This window comes from Ostrinia nubilalis, chromosome 11, assembly GCF_963855985.1.
Source record: "Ostrinia nubilalis chromosome 11, ilOstNubi1.1, whole genome shotgun sequence".
In the NCBI taxonomy this organism is placed as follows: domain Eukaryota; kingdom Metazoa; phylum Arthropoda; class Insecta; order Lepidoptera; family Crambidae; genus Ostrinia; species Ostrinia nubilalis.
This window is the reverse complement of record NC_087098.1, coordinates 11,553,914-11,576,657: the sequence shown is the minus strand read 5'-3', so window position 1 is coordinate 11,576,657 and position 22,744 is coordinate 11,553,914. Positions and strand designations below refer to the sequence as shown.

General features: G+C 39.1%; 2 protein-coding genes across 3 annotated transcripts; both read right to left on the bottom strand.

Annotated features, from left to right (window-relative positions):
* Positions 1 to 503: 503 nt before the first annotated feature.
* On the bottom strand, positions 504 to 4,796 carry LOC135076272 (toll-like receptor 7). The gene has a single exon (XM_063970753.1). The coding sequence runs from the start codon at positions 4,601 to 4,603 to the stop codon at positions 842 to 844; it is 3,762 nt and encodes a 1,253-aa protein (XP_063826823.1). The 5' UTR covers positions 4,604 to 4,796; the 3' UTR covers positions 504 to 841.
* A 2,586-nt stretch (positions 4,797 to 7,382) lies between these two features.
* On the bottom strand, positions 7,383 to 21,554 carry LOC135076273 (UDP-N-acetylglucosamine--peptide N-acetylglucosaminyltransferase 110 kDa subunit). Of its 2 annotated transcripts, XM_063970754.1 has the most exons (10): positions 21,262 to 21,554; positions 20,868 to 21,078; positions 19,169 to 19,352; positions 17,456 to 17,524; positions 15,585 to 15,781; positions 13,854 to 15,495; positions 13,476 to 13,767; positions 12,450 to 12,630; positions 11,212 to 11,316; positions 7,383 to 10,393 (listed from the first exon to the last, which is right to left on the bottom strand). In XM_063970754.1, the coding sequence occupies exons 1-10, from the start codon at positions 21,422 to 21,424 to the stop codon at positions 10,234 to 10,236; spliced, it is 3,204 nt and encodes a 1,067-aa protein (XP_063826824.1). In that variant the 5' UTR covers positions 21,425 to 21,554; the 3' UTR covers positions 7,383 to 10,233. The 2 variants fall into 2 exon arrangements, with proteins under 2 accessions (XP_063826824.1, XP_063826825.1); XM_063970755.1 differs by lacking the exons at positions 17,456 to 17,524; positions 19,169 to 19,352; positions 20,868 to 21,078; positions 21,262 to 21,554 and adding an exon at positions 16,211 to 16,313.
* Positions 21,555 to 22,744: the final 1,190 nt, after the last annotated feature.

Sequence of the window (22,744 nt, the reverse complement as noted above, 5' to 3'; positions counted from 1 at the left end):
ATCTGTCTTTGATATTTATTAGATACGAGATTGCCAAGGCGAATGCAATTTATTGGTGTCTTACCGACGAACATCAATAGAATATTTTACTTCGATTCAACGTTTTCATTTAATATAAAAATAATATGAGCTTGAGCAGCGAAAGCTATTTATGAAGGGCGGCTGTAAATAGGGTATAAAAAGGGTTTGTTTCACATTATTGCGGTACAGCGATATGATAGCTACTGCAGATGTCCTGCCTTTTTCGCCAAATAGCCGGGATGTGAATTGGAGCACTAATGAAACATACAAATGCACGCCCGCGAGTGTGTGCCACATACGGATCATTTTATTTTGTTTACGCGGACCAGCTGCTACATCTCTAGACCGGCTCGTAAAAACTGAATGGAAAACAGAATAAAACATGTACCTATATTTTAATGTCTCCGCTCTCGCAACATTTTTATATCTTCATTCTAAAATTGGTATATCCGGAAGAAAGGCATAGTATTAAAAAATCTCAGTAGCTTTCATAAACTTCTTTAATTACATACCTATACAAACATCAGCCAATTGAATAATTACATCTACACAATAATTTACAGTCTTTCCAATTTAATACTTAAAGAGTTTTTTTTTATTAAAAAAGTAATAAATACGAAGAAGCAAATCGTTAGAAATGCGAAAATTTGGTATCATTGTACAAAAGTTACAAACTAGAAATAGATTTTAAAGTTCTATTATTTACAATGGACGATTTTCGTCTGTAACAAAGGAGGTTTATAGCGGTCGCCTAAGGCTATCTAAGGCTTATGGATCAATTATAGCGAGATCGTTCGAATTTCCTAGAGTTAGGGAGGCTCTACACCAGGTACGTTTGCACAGTGTGCTGCATAACCACAGACTGCGGTTGATGGTGCCGCCCATGGAAATCAGTGGACGAGTAATCCGAATCTATCGTGGAGTATATGTGCTCGGATAGCGGTCGGTCGCACGGCGAGCGCTCCGCCGAGTTTGCCGACTTCCCGCATAGCGTCTGGCAAGTACTGTTCAACACAGACGCGTCCATAGTATAAGTATTAGAATTCCTCCCGTAGTTAAGTCTTTTCAACTTCTGTCCGTGGCGCTTCGACAGTGGCATCGCGTAACGTAACCTTTCCCAAAACCGTTTCTCTTTCCACGTTATCTCCAAACCCGTTTTGAAATACGACTTCAGTTCCGGATCTCGTGGGACGAGCCCTACGGCGACTATTATTAATTTATGCGGGTTCTTTCGAAGCGCTTTCTGTAGGGCCTGTCGAAACTCTATCTGCGACCATTCTGTCGAGATAAAATTCTTTGTTAGGACTACTATGATACGCCTCGAGGCCTCCGTCGCTTCGACCACCAAGTCGGGGAACTGGGCGTACGTGGCTTCGAACTGGGGAACGTCTCTGTAATGCAAACAGAGATGATAAGACGGGTAACCGTTCTCTAATTCCCGAGCTAATGACTCCACAACGAACTCCTCGTCTTTAGGGCTATAACAAATATAAGCGTCATAAAGCTTATCAGCATCTTTAAATGCACCCGCGAGGGGCGAGAGCTTTATACCACAGTTGGAATACAACCACATTCTGCAAGCGTATCTAAACGTAAATACTAAAGCTAATATTAACAAAATGAGCATAAACCCGGTGAGAGCCGATGCCAGTAGCGGCAAGTTGTGGGAAACGAAGAAAGCGCTTATCATTGAACCATCGCTTATTTCGCTACAAACTGTCACATTTAAATTCAATGGCTTCTTCGCCGGTCTTACATTCTCGTTTATACACCACAAGGTATTAACGTCGATTACTTTTTCTACATTCTGCGACACGTACGTTAAGAATCCTTGTAGATATTTACAATCACACGACCAGCTATTGCTACCAATGAATAACGTTTGCAACTTTTTATTATTGTCTAAATGCCATAATCCGTAGTTCACGAGTCTATTTCCATCCAAGCGTAAAACTTCTAAAGCACCTAAAGAGCTAAACGTCTCATTGGAAATGAACTCTATAACATTACTCTGAAGATACAGCTCCTTCAAGTTACTCAATTTCGAAAACTCTAATCCGCGCAATTGTTTGATTTTGTTGTTATCTAAATGTAATATTTTAAGACCACCGAGCCCACTAAAAGTGTTGTTATGAATATGTATGATGTTACTGGAGTTCAAATATATAACAAGGGCTTCGCGCATTGAATTGAAAATAGTTTCATTTAGCTCTGTATAAACATTTCCATCTAAATAAATATGGGTGGAATCCGTTGGAAAATATGGAGGTACGAATTTCAATTGTTTTACAGAACAATCGACGACGCTTGTTGATTTCGTAGAGTCGTGATAACAAGAACAGTTATTTGGACAAACAATTCTACAGTTACAGTTATTGAAATCGCAACAATTGCAGTTTTCAGGGCAGTGATTGTCGTATTTGCACAAAAAGTCTTTGAGGAGCAGAGAGCTGACCGGCAGATACTTCACGCCGCGTACGTAGGATTCCTTGCATATCACATTCTCTAAGTCCATGACGCGCGGGTACTGTCTGGAAGTAATCGAGTTTATGAGCAGAAGCCACTTCATTGTGCAATCGCATCTGAAGGGATTACCACTAATGTAGAACTCTGGCAATGCTCTATCTTCGGGCACTCTCGAAACACGCAAACTATTTACGTCCAAACTTTCAATCTCATTGGCATACATATCGACGCGCGTCAAATTTCTCTTCTCTAAAAACGTATCTGTTTCAATGCTCGAAATGAAATTGTTATTTATAAACAGAAGCTCTACACTGTTTGGTATAGACATCGGCGATAGTGTAACTAAACGATTATGACTCGCGTCTAAGGTTTTTACATGTAACTCGTTTTGAATTTTGTAATAATTGCCGAGTATTTCAATAAAATTGGCGTGAATGTCTAACCACTTGAGGCTGCCTGGTATGAACGCGTAATCGAACCACACCAAATGATTTTCTGATAAATTTAGCCATAACAATTTCGTCAATGCCACAAACACTCCATTTATATCCGAAATAAAGTTACCATCCAACCGAACCGCTTCCAATTGCGTGTTCCTTTGAAAGGTTTCGGTCTCTATCGACTGTATTTTATTTTTCGCCAAATTGAGCACTTGCAGGCTAGGCAAGCCGGAGAACATACCCGCTGTAAGGTTTCCAATTTGATTGTCGATTAAGCGCAAACCGGTCAGCTGCGACAAATTTTGAAACGAACTGTTCATTATCTCAGTTAGTAAGTTCTCCCCCAAGTCTAACGATTTCAATAACGATAATTGTACAATTGCCTCGGGAATTTTAGTTAACTTATTCGAACTTAAATCTAACTCCTTTAAATCAGAACAATTTTTAAAAGCATTCTCACTGACATAAGAAAGTATGTTATTATTTAAATTAAGCTTATTCAATATAAACAGTCCATTAAACATGTGGTCTTCTATGACGTGTAGTTTATTTTGGCCCAGGTTAAGTGTGTGTAAGTTGAATAGTGGTAAAAACGCATTGTCCTCGATGAACCCTATGGTGTTATTGTTCAAGCTGAGTATTTGTAGAAAGAACAGGTCCTTGAACATGTTCCGAGTGATCCGTGAGAGCGCGTTGTGCGACAGGTCGAGCACGATTAATCTTATTAGCCCACCAAACGTTTCATCTTCTATCTGGTCGCTCCTCAATTTGTTCGCCGAAAGATCTAAAACGAGCAATTGTTCCAACCGATTAAATATTCTCTTGGGCAAAGTTTCCAGCTCGTTATTTTGCATATAAATTTCACGAATTTCTCTCGTGTTATAAAACAACCCTTCTGGTAAATAATTTATTGCGTTGTCAGACAGATTTACAACCTTGAGTGAAAGCAAATCACTAAAGACGTCACCCGGCAACTCGCTTATTTTATTGTTTTGGAGGAAGAGTTGCGTGAGGCGTCGTAAATGCAATATCTCCGAGTCCGCCGGCAGCGACATGATGTCGTTGTAGCCCAGGTCGATGGTCTGCAGCGTCGAGCCGCACTTGTGCCCGAAACCCAACTCGTCAACAAACTTGATCTTGTTTCTCGTCAGATTAAGAGAAATTATGTTTTCCAGTGCACAAAACAGGTCGGACGGTATCTTTCTTATGTTGTTGTAGGCCAAGTCCAGCGTGTGCAGCTCTCTCAAGCCGTTGAATGCGCCCAAGGACAGCTCCAGCTCTTTGTTGTTGTTCCACTCGTTGTTCCTGGAGCGGATTCTCAGCGTCTTCAGCCCGCGTAGGCCCTCGAACACGTTGCCGGGCAGCCGGAGTATCTTACAGTTATTAATGGATATCTCCGCCAAACCTTGCATCCTGCCGAAGTGGTGGTCTCGCAGCGTGCTCTCGAGGAACAGCGGGCTGCACCGGATCGCGATCCGCAGCGCGCCGTCCGAGTGCATCGAACCGACGACATCCCTGTCCGACGACAACGTCCGTACATTGCACTCCACCGCACCACTGTCACCGGACACACGGAAACAGGCATCTGCATCGTCAGGCGCTTCCGTAAGCGCCGCGCCCATCACTAAACAAAAGAGTATCGCGTTGATTATCATTTTAAACGGCACTGTGTCCATGTCATTTTCGTCACTTGTCAAATTTCTATGAATGGAGGTCCGTATGATTTAGTCCTCGACCGGCGCTGCTTCATGTTCAGCTGTTCGCGACGCGATACTGTGAGAACGGTTTCGATAACAATGATGTGACGGGGTTGTAAATAGCGCGGTCGTGCGGTCGGCGGTCGCTCGGCACGCTATCCCCCCGCGGAGGCAGGCCCGCGACTGCCGCGTACAATGAAATGCCATGAATGCGCCGCCTTCGGGGAACACTCCGCACCATCGCACCATTCTACTGCCGCATTTTAAGTAAGTAACCCCCGTAGTTTTCGACTTTTGTACAAAACGGAAACCGTTACGTGACTCTGTTTCTATTAATGTTATTAAAATAAATGATCCTGCGGACGGAGTTAATAAATGCAACTGAAAAAGTTAGAAGTTTGTTTTGTTTGGGCATAAAAGCAACGGAAAGGCACTTTACATATTTTTCAAATTTTCATTTTGTTAGATAAAGTTAAAATATTTTTTACTCGGCACTCACCAAGAGATGTTACTCGTATTACAATAATGATGGATTATAAAATCTTAAAGCATTCGGTCCAAGGTTGACAATATTATGCTACTTAGTTATTTTTATGGGGACTGAGATTATTTCGCAGAATCACCGAAGGAATTGTAATCAAGATCCCATTTGCTAAATTATACCGAAACTCGCAAAAAATCTAAAGGTCTAATCCTACCTACTTATTACCAGATAATGCGATGTTCGTTAATTATAGAAATTAACAGGAAACCAAAAACATATTATAAACAAAAATATTAACTACTAATACATGAAATCTTATAGAGTTAAACCACAGTTAAACTTAGATTCAATCAATCCTAATCTCTACCATAACAATAAAATGTGACTTGACTGAGATTATACATCGACATTATACATAGCATGTGTAACATTTACATATGACATTATTTAAACATTGTCAAGGACAGGATTGAAAAGATTTTTAAAAAATTTAATGAAAATATAAAACAAAAAATAAAGATGTCACTTTCAAACAAACGCAACGCAATACGGCATACGGCCTTTCATTTTTGCTCTCTTCATTTAATCAAATCAAAGTAGAGAATCAAACATAAAACTAAAACAGTACCAAATTACTTACTCCGTTTTTAATTGAAATTAATTTGTTGAATGTAGAATCATCGAGCTTTTTGTAACTTAGGCTGAGTTGCACCATCTTACTTTAACGGTAACTATGACGATAACCGGTGCATTTTGTATGGAGTTTGAGATTTTTGACGTTTGTCAAAGTTAAAATAAGATGGTGCAACCCAGCCTTAGTATAATTATGACTTCTATGTGCTTCTATCACGTAGTTTAATGTTTGCCGTTTATTTATAAGTCAATAGCAATACTTATAATATGAACTCAATATAATGATAAAATTAACCAGTTTACGACGATACAGTCAGAATATGAAGACGATACAGTCTTGCTAAAAGCTTGTATAGAGCTTTTTTTCTTGAAGTAAATACAATAGGTTTATTTTCATTCAAACAAAAGTAAGAAAACAATAGTAATGTGAAAATATAAACGTACCTAGTAGGCACATACTGTTAAGTCTCATACCTACCTACATTACCTCCAAATCAAAGGTAAAAGTGCGCGCCCCTCTGTGATTGTCTCAACACGTGGGGGAAAACTTTTAGAATTTTTTCTCGCATATTGAACGAATTTCGTTAAGGCGCGCGCAATTTTAGTTTATACGAACTTTTTACTCTTTTAATTTTGCAAAAACTGGTGTTAGCGTGTGTATTTACTTTACATACAGGTAAGTAAATACTCGTAGTGTGAAGCATAAATTAATAACCCGGTGAGAGTAGTTGTTTGGAAAGCGGTAAACATCGTCGAACAACAAACTTAATAATCACTTTACGATCGATAAGTTTTCTTCATCTAAAATAAGATAACGGGTGGAGTCGCGTGCGCAACTAGTGAGTGTAAAAGACATCAACGACCAACATCGTAGTAAGTCTATCAGAAATGTTATGGATATCCGTAACCGTAACCGAAACTTTCGGATATTCGAAATAAAAAAATATCCGTAACCGTAACAGATTCAAGTTTCGGATGTAGGCAGAGTCAAGCATGTCTACTTATACGCTGATTAAGTATTTTGAAGTGCATGAGCCTTTTTCCATGAGATGATGATAGCTGCAAAGGAGCGTGACAGATGCCAAAGAAATCTCTTCTGTGTCCGTTCTATTCGTAAATAATGAACCGTGTTGGACAACTATTGCAATGAGGGCTATCGTTTTAGCGCTCACCAGTTAGCGCCACTGTAGAGTAAGGTCCTGTCACTTGCTAGTAGCGAAGACAGTGGCACCAATTGGTGAGCGCTAAAGTGGTAGGAGGACTATCGCATTTGCACTCATCAAGATGGCGCCACTGTAGAGTAAGGTACTGTCAATCGCCAGGGGTGCCAACTGTTAAGTATAAAAACGATAGCCCTCATTTGCATTTAAAGCACAGATAATCCATAACCGTAGCCGAAACTTTCGGATATCCGAAATAATAAAAAAATATCCGAAAGGTCGTGGACTAGACTAACGATATACATGGTGTCCCAAAATTAGCACGTCACACTGTCACTGGACTGGGCCTTCGAAGAAGCCTTTATGTCCATAGAAAAGTTTGTGCAGGTCTCTCAAATAGGTATCTATTTTTACAAGCGTTTATCTATGAAGTAGATACTTCCTAATCATAAGAATTAACGAATAAGTAAAACAACAATGATATTTTTATACTTATTATATTTGGAGTTAAAAAGAGTTTCATATTTACAATTTTAAAATCAACTGAATCATAAAAGAAAGAGGTATCGCTTAGGTACGATTTTATAGCTTACACTAATGATTGATTTAGGTCTCTAACAATGGTACTATTCCTTAGATTAGAAAAGAAAACATCAGTCGTCTAATACATGTGTATGTATTACTTTATCTAGTTAATTATGTCAAATGTATCTTAGACGCTCCCCGTGTTTTCTTACTTTTCTTCTTGAGGTAATTTTATTACATTTCATTAGAATTTAATGATATCTACTTTATAACATTTGAAGCTTAATCTGGTATTCGTTTAACAATTGCTAGTATTATGTAATCAACAAAGCTAGTGTGTTTATCCTGTAATTTCATCATGTCGTAATAAATAACCATCATAAATATTTTTAAAGTACTATCTACAAAAACCACCATTCGATGAATTCTCCATTGTATACATTTTCTCATACTCAATCACACACATGACTTTGATGGGTCGAGTATCGATGGGTATATCTTGGACATCATAATGCATTCAAATCGTCTATATTAATACTATCAGAAAAAACTATATCTGTCTTAATTTAATCAGCATAGCCTTTTCGTATCACACTATCACAAATAATTACTTAACCGTAGTATATAGCCCTTATACGTCACCCACAAACAAAAACCACTGAAATTAATTTCGCCGCCTCAGCTCCAGTGCTCGATATTCAGTCTTAATCGGTTGCGGACTTAATATTGTTAATAGCTATTTCTCATTATACTACTCATAACATTCAATCAGTTTTAAAAACATTTCTTGTATTCATAACTTTGCTCAGTGCCTGAGAATGGTTGCAAAACATTCTTTACAACTTGTGTTTTAAAATAACTGTTAATGTATATTAAAACAGTTTTGATCTTTATCATCAAGGAACTCAGTTGTCTATTGTCTAATGTGATGTGTCAAAACCTAAGCGTAGGCGCAGACCATCGATTTTTAGTCGGCCAATAGTTGGGCCCGATTCTAATTTGTATGAATCAATCGTTGTAATGAGCGCACTTCCACGCATTCCCATACTTATCTGCCCGACTGAACTATCGACCGACAAAAAATCGGTGTTCTGTGCCTAGGCTTACAGTCGTCTTACAACAATCCTCTCGATCATGTCTAAATGAGAAAAGTTAAGCATTCATAAAAAGTTATCAACATGTTTGATACGATTTAAAAAAAAATCCATAACACAACAGCACATTAAATCAAAAATAGAGAAAAATAAATTATATTTAATTTTATGTTAGTTAATAACAAATCATGTCTTCCAATTTCATGGTTATATCGCACAGCTAAAACCTACAAAAGCAGTCACACGATATAATATAAAAATAAAGTTTTAAGTAAAACTTTTCTATAGAAAAAATATAGATATTCCTAACGTTAATTGAATTTCGTCACAAGTAGATAAAGAGACAGATCTTTCAAAATACATTCTCAATTCCTTTCATTCAAAGCAAGATCCCAATTGCGATGGTATTGCTTAGTAGTTGATGATACTTACTTACAATACTACGTTGCCTAAGATGTCCTAGTGTCTTATGAATACAATATACTTATGGTAATGGTATAAGCAAAAGTTTGTAAACAGCCAAAGTGGGACAAATGCAGTCAATAATGGTGCTGCTGACTCAATAATGTTAATAGAAAAATATATGTTGGCAATAACTTTACATAAAAGTTTCACACAGCCACATTAATATCAACTACCAAGAGAGATTTCACATAGTATTCATACTAAAGTTCATTTTAAACCCATTGAATTTTTGTCTCGATTTGGTATCTGACTGGGAAACTCGTGAATTCTATTTTTCGACACATTAAGTAAGCACAGCAAGGCCACAACTCTTTACTCTAATGGTTACATATTGACACAAAAGTAAAAAAGTTTTCTACTTGCAATTAGCAAAAGATCACTACACAATGGGGCAAATATTTTAGATCAATAGGCTTGAAACCTATTTGTTGGCCCTTGACTAGAAAACTGTCAAAACGACATGTTTGTGGATGATCCTGTGGCTTCCAATTTTAGATATTGCTTAAAATGTTAATGCTAACACTACAAAATGTCCTTCAGTTCTGCCTTCTTTTCTGCACGATCCTCACTTATCACTTTGTTCAAGAGTCATTTTGTTCACAGTCACTCTGTTAAGCAATAACATCAGACCTGATCAGTTTATAAATAGCAAATAAACAATTTTGTTACACAAAAATCTGGTCGTTTCTGCTGTCATTCTAATGGACCAGCACAGTATAAGTGACAAGACTACAGTGCAAATGGAAGTGTGGTGGACTTTAAACCACTGTATCATTATAAAATATGCGCAAGAGTTAAATTTATATGGGTATAAAATAGGGACGTGTCCCTTCGCTACCCACGTGTCTCAGCGCTCGTCTCCATTGACAAAGCTATAAACATCAATTGCGTATTTCTCATGGAATTACGTAGTCATCAACAAGACAAACTCATGCGCATACTGACACATTATAGTTCAGACGACGGCATCAAACTAACCACTGCGGCATCTTATTTACTTTTTTTTTTTTTTTTTTATGCTAGCCAAGGCAGGTATTTGACCGCAATCGCACCTGGTGTTAAGTGAGATGCAGTCTAAGATGGTACATATCTGCCCTGTAAGTAATAAGAGCGATTTTAGCACTAAAATTTAGTCTGATGTGTACACGAGTCTTAGTATAGCCACTACCACGAAACAAACGTACTGATCAGGTCTGTGTCCGCTTAGCACCAGCGTCGCTTCTTGGCGGAGTTGGCGGGCGCGCTCGCCTATTTGTCCGCGGCCTGTATGTGGTCGGGGCGGTCGCCTCGCGCGAACCGCTGCCACATGCGCGAGTATAGCATTTCCAGGCCGGTCGCGTACGCCTTGCAGTCGAACAATGGGCTCTCCGTCCGGGCCGTCCACACTTTCGCGCGGATCGCTTTTAAACTGAAAGAAAGAGTTCGGGTCAGTATGTTGCTACGAAAATGCATGTTGCTGTTTGTTCCGGCGTTTCTTCTCAGCACTTGCCATAATTATGTTTGTCTCGAAGCGCTGGTAGGGCCCAAAAGATAAGGTATGTGAAGTGCCCCATAAGGGCTACCTTTTCTTTTTTTATTATTTTCTATTGACGTTCATAAGTGCCACTTGTGGTCTAAACTGAATAAATATTTTTGATTTTGATTTTTTTTTATTTTGAAATTTTTACGTGTTTTACTATTTCTATCCTCCCCAACCTGTGTCTGGCCAGTGTGAGGAATGTAGGCCAAATCCTCCATTTGCCTCCGGTAAATCAGTGTCCTCATTGGAGGGTCTCAGGGTCATTCATGCCCGTTTTCACCATCAATCCCTAATTTTTAAGTGACCCCTATGGTAACACATAACAGGAATTTTGTTTTTATAGGGGTCATTTAAAAATTTGAGATTGATGGTGAAAACGGGCATTAGGCTCCTGCAATGGAGACTAATGCCCGTTTTCACCATCAATCCCTAAGTTTCAAGTGACCCCTATTGGTAACACATAATATGAATTTTGTTGGTATAGGGGTCACTTAAAAATTAGGGATTGATGGTGAAAACGGGCATAAATGACCTAATGATGATCATTGGCTATCTCTATACGCTGCTCTAACATGGACTATGGAACCCTCAAAGGTTGGACCAACGCGGCGTCAATAGCGTAATTGTCATGGAAAATAAATCATCAGTGATTCGAGCTAATTCAAACCTTAGGTGTGTAAAAAAATGCAGTGGTTAACCATACTCACTATTCCCTATCAGTTCCTAGTCTTACAGCTATGTCTTGATATTCTTGTCTTGTCCTCGCAATCAGCTCGGGGCATCCAAGTGTGTTAAGTTGTGAAGCTGCCACTCTGTAACAATAAAATTAACTTTAACAAAGCCAATCTCTTACTTTTTATGAGCTAATGTCCCTATGACATCATTGTTTCTTGTGAAGTAGTTTTTATTGGTATTATTGGCTAATGGGGTCAATTGCTTAATTTGGGAGCAAGCTTGCTTTAAACTATGATGCATTACGGTAAGCGTGTTTATTTCATCTGTAGAAAGGAAATACCAGATCACAAACGAATACACGTTCTGTGTCATGATGAACATACTGAACCAATTCATTTTTTACTTTACATACACCCCTTTGAGCTCGCCGATGGAGCGTGCTATGCTCGGGAGTTTCCATCGAATCAGAAATAAGGTCCGCGGTAAAACCTAAGTGCGAAAAATTGCTACAATCAAGTGGCAATAGGCGAGGCACATAGCTCACTCACACAGCTGATGGCCGCTGAGGCAGAAAAGTTCTCGAGTGACGACCAAAGTCTACAATCTGTTGAAAGTTGAAGGTCGCGGAAACTGCCTGATCTCGGGCAGCGCAGGACCGGTAGTTGTGGACACCCTTGGGGAGCCATGCCTTTGTCCAGCAGGACGTCATTTGACTGAAACCACAGAATAATAATAAGTACTACGTACAGAAGTTTTACTTCGCGAAGGTATTTAAAAAAATGTATGCTCAATGTCATTAACAATATGGTGTAATTTAGCTTGTCTCAAGAGTCAAGCAAGTTTGTCAGAAGTTTTGTTGACAAACGTCAGTGATCGGTACTGCGCCGAAGCTATAGGGCTGACTTCGGTAAAATGATGTGACGTGAGGTGCCAATCTGCAGAAAATGGCGGAGGAAATACATGATTTAGCATGAATTATCATGAATAATATTAACTACTTATTTACCTCTCAGTGTCTTCAGGCAACTTAAAAAAGTACATTCTGTGTTTTTATTATTATTTAGGCAGTATTTAGTACACCATTTTCTTTATTTTTTTCCATCATACACAAGAATACGCATGCGTGAGTCAATGTTCGCTCGTATGTGAGGCCTTGTCGAATAGTACTCTTGTAGGGGGCAATCGTGCGTGTTTTGTTTTCGATGTAAACTCGCGGAGATGAACAGGCCTGCTGAAACTAACGAACGGTTTAATAGTTTATTATACTGACCTGGAGGCTAGCGTCTCGCCAGGCAGCGTGACAACAGGCGTGCCAGTCCACAATATGTCCATGCTGGTGGTATGTCCATTACACAGCGGCGTGTCGAGGCACACGTCCGCTAGTTGACCGCGTCGCACGTGCTCCTCCTTCGCTGCTACGTTGGAGAAGATTATTCGGCCGGGCGGGAGACCTGCAATTAATATTTAGTCAGATAAAGTTTACATGGAAACAAGATAGCTTAAAATCGAATCGCATGAATACCTACTTAAAGGCCAATGTGAAACTCACTTAATTTTAAGCTGCATGTATCAAACAAGGCTGTTTCTTTAATAAAGACTAGCTTTCCGCCCGCGGCTTCGCGCGCGTGGACCCCTGAACCCTATGTTTTTCCAAAATTAAATTTAGCCTATGTTACTCATGGATAATGTAGCTTTCGAATGGTGAAAGAATTTTTTAAATCGGCCCAGTACTTTTTGAGCCTATTCATTACAAACATACAAAAATAGGTACAAATCTTTCCTCTTTATAATATTAGTGTAAATAAATAAAATAGGGACCGTGTGAACGTCGTCATCTTATCTTGTCAAATCAAAATCGCTGCGACGCTAATGCTTAGCGACTGCCGAACGCCGGATCTACGCAGCGCTGGCGTCGCGTTATTTAGTTAAAGAGAGTTGTTGCGCCGCGTCGATGCTGCGTAATCGCTGGCGAGACGACGAAACGTTCGAAAAACGCTAGTAAGGAGGCTTGTCAAAGCTTGAAACTATTCTTGACATTGAGTGTCTGTTACTGATTCGACTACATTATAATTTTAAATTAATGAGGGTTTTCGCGATTGAAAAATACGCCAGATTGCAATACGTAGACGGGAGGTCCAAATGCTGCATGATTGGTTATTTTTGATATGACATTGACAGATATATCAAAATCCACCAATCATGCAGCATTTGGACCTCCCGTCTACGTATTGCCATCTGGCGGATTTTTCAATCGCGAAAATGAATTAGAAAACAAAACAGTCGTTATTCTTCTTACCCAGTTGCTGCGCAGTGGCTTGTAGATTCGGCTCGCCCACGGCTGGGAATCTTAACAGCCACAGTACACTGTTAGGCACGTGCTTCAGAATGTACACCCACATATGCAGCGTCAGCGGATCGATCTTGTACAGCTGGTTGAAGTTGCAGTACACTACAGCCTCGTCTGGTAAGCCGTATTGCTGCCGCGTCGTGATAACGATAGACTGTGGCACTTCCTCGCCTGTCGCCGCTTTGTTGTTGGTCTGAGTCGTTGCTAGGCCGTTTTGGAGGATTACGCCGTTGACTGATGTCTAAAAAAATTAAACAAAAATGTGAGTTGATAATGCCTAATTTAAAACAAAATTACTAAGACTGTCAGATTCAGTATGTATCTTACCTGAACTTGTCCCGAAGCGATCATAGTTTCGATTGGAGTAGTAGTAGGCAATTCCGCCACTTTCAGTGAAATTTCCACAGGCCTTGCTGCCCTGACCACTTCCTTGATTTCTTTGATATCCGTAGTTTCCACCAACGGCGAGAGGTCAGTAGCGTTTATTACCGCTACATTGTCGGCTACAATGCCCAAGCTGTTATGAGACTTCACTTTGTCGCTCAGAATAAGGCGCTCCTGCAAGTGCGGGAACATTTGCTTGTGGTCACCAACGAAGTATGTTTGCGGCATGTAAGCTAACTTCTCGCTGTATTGACTGGCCAGTTCTACTGGGGATGTGACTGCATCTGTGACCAAATAGTCCATATAACTCGCGCCACTCGTTCCAGGGTAGCCCAGCCACATGACCTGAACTGGTGCTGGCCTCAACGCGAATATTTCATTCCTCGCGCCTTTCGTGTAACCATTCATGTTGACAAGAATGTGAATACCGTCACCATATATTTTGTCAGCGGCTTTCCCGTTGCACGGCATTTGGGAGAGATCAATGAAGTTCTCCGCTTCCCTAGCGATCTTGGAGCGGAAGGTCGTGCCATCATCTGGGCTTAGAGCATAGCAGAAGATTTCAACCTTAGTACGATCGTGAAGTCCAGGTACCGATTGCATCAAATGAGAAGTCGGGTGGTTCCCGAAGTCACTGCTCACGTAGCCGATGCGGAGTCGGCCTTGTAACTCGCGTGGGAACTTGTAAGGTGGCTTGTGGAGAACCTGGACTTTTTCCAAACACAAGTTAGCGTGGCGAGCCGCGATCGCTTTCCTGAAGTCGTGCGTCAACGGATAAAGCATCGAGTGATGCGGATGAACCGACGGGAGCCTATTCTTTTCGAGTTGTTCGGCGACAATACTGACCAACTTCTTCATGCGCGCTTCGTAGTCCGTCCAGTCGCACACAATCTGAAGACAGTGGGCCAGGTTGCAATATGCATCAGGGAAATCTGGCTTGAGCTTCAGTGCCGTTCTATATGACTGTATAGCCTCGGGGATATTGCCCGAGTCTTTGTGGATGCTAGCCAGGTTGCTGTGAGCGTCGGCGAACGCAGGGTTAATTTGAATGGCTCTAGTGTAGCACTGTAAGGCACCAGCCACGTCTTGCATTTCCTTGAGGGTATTGCCCATGTTGCTGTAGGCATCGGCGAAAGTCGGTTGAATCCGGATCGCCTCCTTGTAATGCATGAGAGCTTCATTGAGCTTGCCTTGCTGTTGCAGTACAGAGGCTAAGTTGCTGTGAGCAGCAGCGAATTCTGGGAACACTTCTAGTGCTTTCAGATACAGCCGCGTCGCTTCTTCGATAAAACCTTGCTCGCGTTTGATATTGGCCAAGTTATTGAGCGAATCTGCGTGGGAGGGGCATAGTCGTAGAGCTGTATTGTAGCACTCCTCCGCATCAGCCACTTGGCCTTTCTCTTTTAGGGCATTTGCCAAGTTACAATACGCGTCAGGGAAGTTGGGTTGCAGTTCTATGGCCCGCCTGTATGTGTCGATAGCCAAGTCAATCAGTCCTTGTTCATAGTATACGCACGCCAGATTGCCGTGGACGACGGCGTTATTAGGCGATAGATTTAGAGCGCGTAAGTAAGCCGCTACAGCCCTGTCGAAAGGAAAAATACGGTTTAGTGCATGTTATAAATTATCGAGACAGTGGTTTTATGAACTAATTTAATTTCTAATTCTTATTACCTGTCAAATATTCTCGCCTCCTTGAGAACGTTTCCCAAGTTGATGTAAGCATCCAAGAAATTAGGGTCCAAGGCCACTGCTTTTTCAAAGTGGTGTATTGCCAACCAGATCTCACTTTGTGCGTTAAACACGCATCCCAAGTTACTCCATGCGACTGCAAAGTCTGGCCTCGTTTCTATGGCTTTCAAGTAACAAGCCTAAACACACGAAAAAATTACAAGTTAATTTCAGGTCCGCATATATCCATAGTGATGATTTTCTGAAATTCGTTACGCCAGTTTTGCAGTAATTACACCAAATGCATTGAATGGCGCTAGGTCATTGTGAGCAAGAAAAATAACCGAGCACCAATCAAGAAACATAGTTACGCCAAATGCACCCTAACGACACGATACTACGCCGAGAGCCACACACATCAGTAGGAAATGCAAACGACGAGAATTTCGATTCAGATTCGTGTTAAAACCCAAATATCAAGACCCGAAACATTTCAACGCGAGAAGCGATATCCACCGCTTTCACTTCCTAGCCGATGAGAAGAGATGCACGACAATGATATGTCAAAGAGAACGAGTTTTATCCAATGACCTGTCAAAACTTAGTTCCTCAAACCTTTCACACTTTACCTGCTGCAGGCATGCTGTCATCGCGGCGGGAATGCGAGTGTGGTACCAACCGTAACCCAGCTAGATACAGCTCCGGTCACACCTACTGTCTTACCAGACAACACCTTGTGAAAATATAATAGAATTAGTTGATTTTGAGTCAAACTAGTTCCCGATTTTCAACTTACAATTGTATTTGCAAATAAAATATTTATGATACAAGAGGATCATTGTCACTCTCGCTGTCTCGAGCAGAGTATAGCGACAGGCGTGAATGTGAATGACCAAATTATATTACAAATAAACAAACTCACTACGTCATACCACTAAATGATATTATCACTACTGACTCCTTTGATCCTCGTAAATGTATAGTAAGTATTCACTACAAGCACAAGGAAAATTTCACTAAATATAAGACAATGAAGCTAGCGGGACCGCATACGGCTGGTTCGTCATAGTGATATTATGGCAATTTAAAAATTAGTGCACCCTCAATTTAATAACCAATATTCTACACATGTAAAAATAAATCTTCATCGTATACATATAATTTAATCTACGCTGACATAGAACAAGGAAAATAATTAATACGAGTATTCAATTATAATGCATTTGCATGTCTGTTGTGTAGTTAATAACACCTGTAGTTAAAGTAATTACAAAAACAAACCACGTCATTTAATTTAACAACGAAACACGAATCCACATAACTCATTTTATTTATTCAGAATTATTTGAGTTAAGTTGCGTGATTGTATGAATATAAAAGAAAACGGGATCGTTTCTCGAATTCTCCTTACATTCTAAGTCAGTATGCAATTCATTTTATTCATGACTAAACCAAAGTAACGTGTAGAATATTGATTTAGTTTTTTACGCAATGGCTGTCGCAAAATATCAATACACGACCACACTCCACTAAAAGATATTTTGCGACTCATATAAAAATAAAAATGAGAGACAAGACAGAAAATGTGTTAATACAGCAAGCAAAGTCGTCATATTTCCGCCTTGTCCTCATAGAAACTTGAATGGTTTAAACAAGCGGAAACTGGGTTTCCATATAGCTCAAAATAGAAAGACATTGTTGAAACCATTACAAAGAGCTCGACGCCAAATGCTGTCCCGAAGGAGGATTTACGCAATTGCAATGTACGCTGGCAAAACGGAGAGTTCACTAATTTGCTGGGGCACAAAGGGAACCGCCGGCGAATCCCGTTAACTTCAGAGCGAACCGGAAAGTGGCGCACAAAACGTATTTACCTTAGCCTCGTCCAGGCGGCCGAGAGCCTTGAGCAAATTGCCCAAGTCGCTCCTAACGCAGTAAAGGTCCTGGAACAATAAGCACTGTTATTACCTATCCACGGAAAGAACTCATAAAACTTGTTCCTGGCAAATATGTTACGTAACGTAATTAAAATCCTTACTCATAGGTCTGTTTAGACTGCTTTTATGGATACTGACTGACAATATTATTTGAAATCTTCAAAACAGATTACTTTGTATTCAACTTGAATAGCATTAGTTATTTCTTTCTAGTAATAAGTACTGAAATAGTGTCCCATGAACCAAGCTATTATAAAAATGTCTCCTCGATTTTTTTCAAGTAGGTAGGCAATGGATAAATTGTATGTGTCAGAGTTACAATAAAATTCTGTGTAATCCTGCATAAGGAGCATCATCTTTCGGCACTGGCAAAATGTATAGTATAATAGTTATAATAACTTCCTTAACAAATCTTGTAGAGAAAAGATAAAAAGAAATATGATAAGGCATATTATTCTTCCAATCAACCTAGTAAACATAACTTTGATCAAGATAACATCTTAAGACCAAAGAATAACTAGTATTGCTGATGTTATCTTTCAGGCCACCAATAATAAGAGCAGGCATTTATTATGCCGTCGATCCGACTAGCAACAGACGCCTGTTTATTAATAATCAAGTTCGTGGCGCGAGACTCGACGACATATTGAATTAATAGGATTACATTTAAATAGACAACGCTCATGGTTATTTTTCAGAATGAATCACATAAAGTGAAGAAATCACTTTGTATCGTTTTGTTAGGACATTTCATACTTGAATCATCTGACTGTCTGTTAACAAAATACTCATGACTCCATGCTTCAGAGTACGCGTTAAGGGCACGTGTTGCAAAAAACGCTTACGCCTCATCGAGTTTTTATAAATGGAATAATCAAGTCTTTTTCTCAGGTCCAAATCATTGCAGAAGAGTTAAGTTTAATAAATAATCTTTTGTATTTGTTAAAAATCAACAAGCAATGTTCATTCAGAATATCATATTCCCATGCATAATAACATAGTCATGTTTAAAAAGAAAATAGGTATTTTACTAAGTTTAGATACCTACATAAACTTTCTTCACACAACTGAGTGAAAGAAAAATGTTGTTGAAAAACAATAATTAGTCTACATTTTTCACCGGCATCATAATAACAAATGTGTCACTTTAGCGTAAACGTAAACAGGCAATGGAAGTTTGGAGTGGAATATTTATAATGGGTATGATGATGACATACAAAGCCAACAATGGGTAATGGACGCGGAAATCGGCGACAAAGTTACGATTATAACTACAATTCAAGGTCACAAAAGATCTTACAAGTAAACAATGACCAATCTATATGTCTATCCATTTATGTTTACCAAAAATAACCTTGTTATTATTAAAAATGAGCTGTTCAATGATAAGGCTTAAAGCCAGATTGTACTTGTTATTTTCCGATTCACATTTATGTTTATATTCTGCTTTTGACTAATATTTTTTCCTAAGTTACATAATGTTGAAACTACATTATCAACTTTTATACTATGATTGTATGTATAGCTATAGGACGTCCACTGCTGAACATAGGCATCCCCCAATACTTTCCATGTTGATCGATTGGTAGCAGACTGCGTCCAGCGCTTCCCTACTACCTGAATAAAAACTATTCTATTTTAAATACTTACAGGGTTATACTGTAATGCAGTGACGTAAGCTTGGACGGCCTGTTCCATGTCCCCGGCAGCCACAAGGGCCGCGGCCAGGTTGATGTACCCATCAATGAAGTCAGGCTTTAGCCTCACCGCGTGCCTGTAGTTCTCCAATGCCTCTTGGAGTTGTCCTCTCTCTTTGTACACATTGCCTAGGTTACTGAGGAATAAAGATTTAAATTGTAATGTTTGTGGGTTTTAAAAACTCAGTGAAAAAGATAACTGCCTAATGAACTGATGTAACAGATAAAATTTATCTTATTATTATCTTTTCAAACCTTTTTATGCAACTAATTCAGAAAGGAGCTGAGTAGTGCTTTCTCATAATTATAAAATGAGTGAGTAATCAATTCTAAATTAGTATCAATTGATAACTTCTTGTTTGCTATCTATTTAAAGCTGTTTACTAATAAGATTAATGCTTGATGTAATGTATGTGTTACGGCTAAAGATAGGTGTGAACATAAACTTAAGATTAGCCGGCTAAACTTAAGTTTATCTGCGACGAGGTGTTAATGTTAGTTTCTTCTATCTTTAGCCGGCTAAACTTAAGTGTAACCGCAGGCCCTTGGCTAAAAATGTAGAAGGAAATGGAAAAGGAAACAATGTAATAATGTTTACTATTTTGACACGAAAACTTTATTAAAAAATAATATTCACTTTCATTACACGTAGACACTTAAAATTTGGAAGGGACGTAGCTTAGGTTCCGTAGGTGCACTAAGAAAGGAATTCCCAAAACTCCCATGGGAACGGGAATCAGCGGGAAAACCGCTTAAGTTAGCTTGAAATTTGGCATGCAGGTACCTAAGTAAACTTAAAGCTTAGTTACAACAGGATATTGCAAAAATCCCACGGGAACGGGAGTAAGCGGGAAAAAAAATTTGTATGTAAAAATCTAAACCGCGTAAGATGGTCATCACAGAATAACAGCGTCATGTTCTGGGTTTTATTTACTACTCCAGAGCATACACATGCTGAGCGGTGGCCAATTTTGGTTCTACCTTGTACTTGATTTTTGTTATTTGTGTGTTATATTTGAAGTTGGAACCAAATAAATGTTTTTCTTTCTTTCTTTCTTTCTAAGATAGATGAAGGGGGTAAAACGGGATCCACGCGTACGAAGTCGCGGGCGGCCGCTAGTCGAAAACATTTTTAGCCGTTTCGTTTTGGCTGATGTGCACATTAGCCGGCTAAAGATGGAATATCACGACGCAAACTAACATGTTATCGAACTTTAGCTGCTTCTCGAAGATAAACTTAAGTTTAGCCGGCTAATCTTAAGTTTATGTTCACAACTATCTTTAGCCGTAACATATGCATTGATTAATTGATCCTGCTAATAAAATGACCTTATTCTTAATAGTCAGAAGGTGCCAAAATAATGTGTACCCATTGCCAATCATTCTTTGAAAATAAGAAATTGAATTAAATACGAGCAATATACTGAGCAAGGCTGTAAACAGTTTTATGCTTCAAAATCTTCATTTCATTCTCATAGGATTTGTTTGGCTTTAAGATAAGTATGATTGATAAGATTATGAATGCTCCAAATGATACACTTTCTATAAAAGTTATAATTTCATGACTGAGAATTCAGCAGGATTGTGAACTAAGTTGTACAACCACATGATATAAGAATTAGGTAAACAAAGGCTAAAAAGGGGTTCTTTACCTGTAAGCTTCTGCAAGTAAAGGATTCTGTTTGATAGCCAGTGTGGAGAAGTGCGCAGACTTGTCCAGCCGGCGACACTGGAAGTGGATGGAAGACAGCAGAAGGAGAACACCAGTGTTCGTGCCATCCTGACGCCATAGCTGCATGCAATGCAGTTCTGCGCTTTCATAATCTCCCGCTTGGTACTCACGATGTGCCAGTTCCAATAGTCCTGAACAAAAGCAAGCTTTATAATTCATCTGAATAAAATCTAGATCGTTACAAACGCACAGATAGACAATAGAACTTGTCCCATGGAAATGACCATCGAAATTTTCCACGACAATGACAAGTGAATGTTGATCTCGAAATTTAACAAATAGAAAACAAATGAATACATAAACTTTACACTCACCCACTGTAGATATTTGCTGAATATCCGACATTTTCAGGATCACGGCATTCGCTGGAACACCGACTATTTGTTGGGGCTGCGTTGTGACAGATTGTGGCACGGCAACATTCGCTTGAGGTTGCATTTTAGTTATCATATTCAATTCACGGTTAACAGTCTGCATAAAACTCACACACACTTAAAGTTAGTCCCTTGAGTCAACAATACTTGATTGAGGTCTAAAATTATTTCTCCATGACGAATTTCGCCACTGCATCGAATTTCCAGAAACCAATCGCACGACGCGGCAGATACCGGAAGCATTGAGTTTTTTTTTTTCATGGAGCTGTAAGATGGTTCTACAGCTACTCTACAATTTATCTGCTCAATATAATATCACTCTTATTGCAACTTGAAAGAGCTTATATTGTAATGACGCATTTTTTATTATTTAAACTGTCTATGGTATATTTATTACATCATTTCCGCTGATGGCGCTGCTGTCGCATTGATTTTGTACATTGTTGAAGCGATTTAAATGCAAGGGAAAATAAACTTTAATGTAGCGTCTTTATGGTCTTCAATCAATACGCCATAATGTAGTATTTTTACAAGTAACTGGCGCCATGGACCTATAAAAAAAGTCGGACGGATTCTCATCAACAAAATACTGTGACATTAGGATACACCAGCTTGCCTGTACGTACAGGCCGGCTCGCACACATTCACACCCTGATACACCACTTCGAGTGCAAACTTCACACAGTTGACACATTTAAGCAGCGAAAAAACAACACGAATACGACATGTCTTGTGTGATGAAATTGTGTAAAAACCGTTCTGTTCGAACAAACAAAAATTAAGGAATCACATTTCACAGGCAAAATAATAATCCAATCACTTATTTCCCGACATTAAAATATTGAAATTAATTGAAATCAAACGTCATTCACTCGAAAAAATAATACGTCAAAGACCAGTGTTCTCAGTTATTTACGTGGGAAAATTACCCGAAATATGGGAAATTAATAATAATTTTAGGACTTTTTAGTTATTTATTACGCATACTATTGAAATAAAATAATTTATCATAATAATTGTGTTTTAATGGGAAATATTTTCATAGGCAAATTTTATCCTTCCCAAAAATGTGGAACTGCAAAATTCAAATTTTCTTACATTGATTGCAAGTCAGTGTCAGGTTGTATGTTAAAAAAAATCTATCAGAGATAATAATATTATATTGATGATGCATAAGATTATGATTATAATGTACACAAGATTCGTAATTTGTAACTGCGTGAATCATTTTTGATCAACATTATGTACATACCCTGACACACTGACTTGCAAACAATGTAAGAAAATTTGAACATTGAAAATTTCGCGCCTTCCTCAACGCATTCACCTTTCATCCTTTTAAAATGGCACGGAATAATTCTGTCTACATTTCCAAGTAACATCTGCCGATCTATGTTTTTCTTAAAATAAATGGGTAAAATGT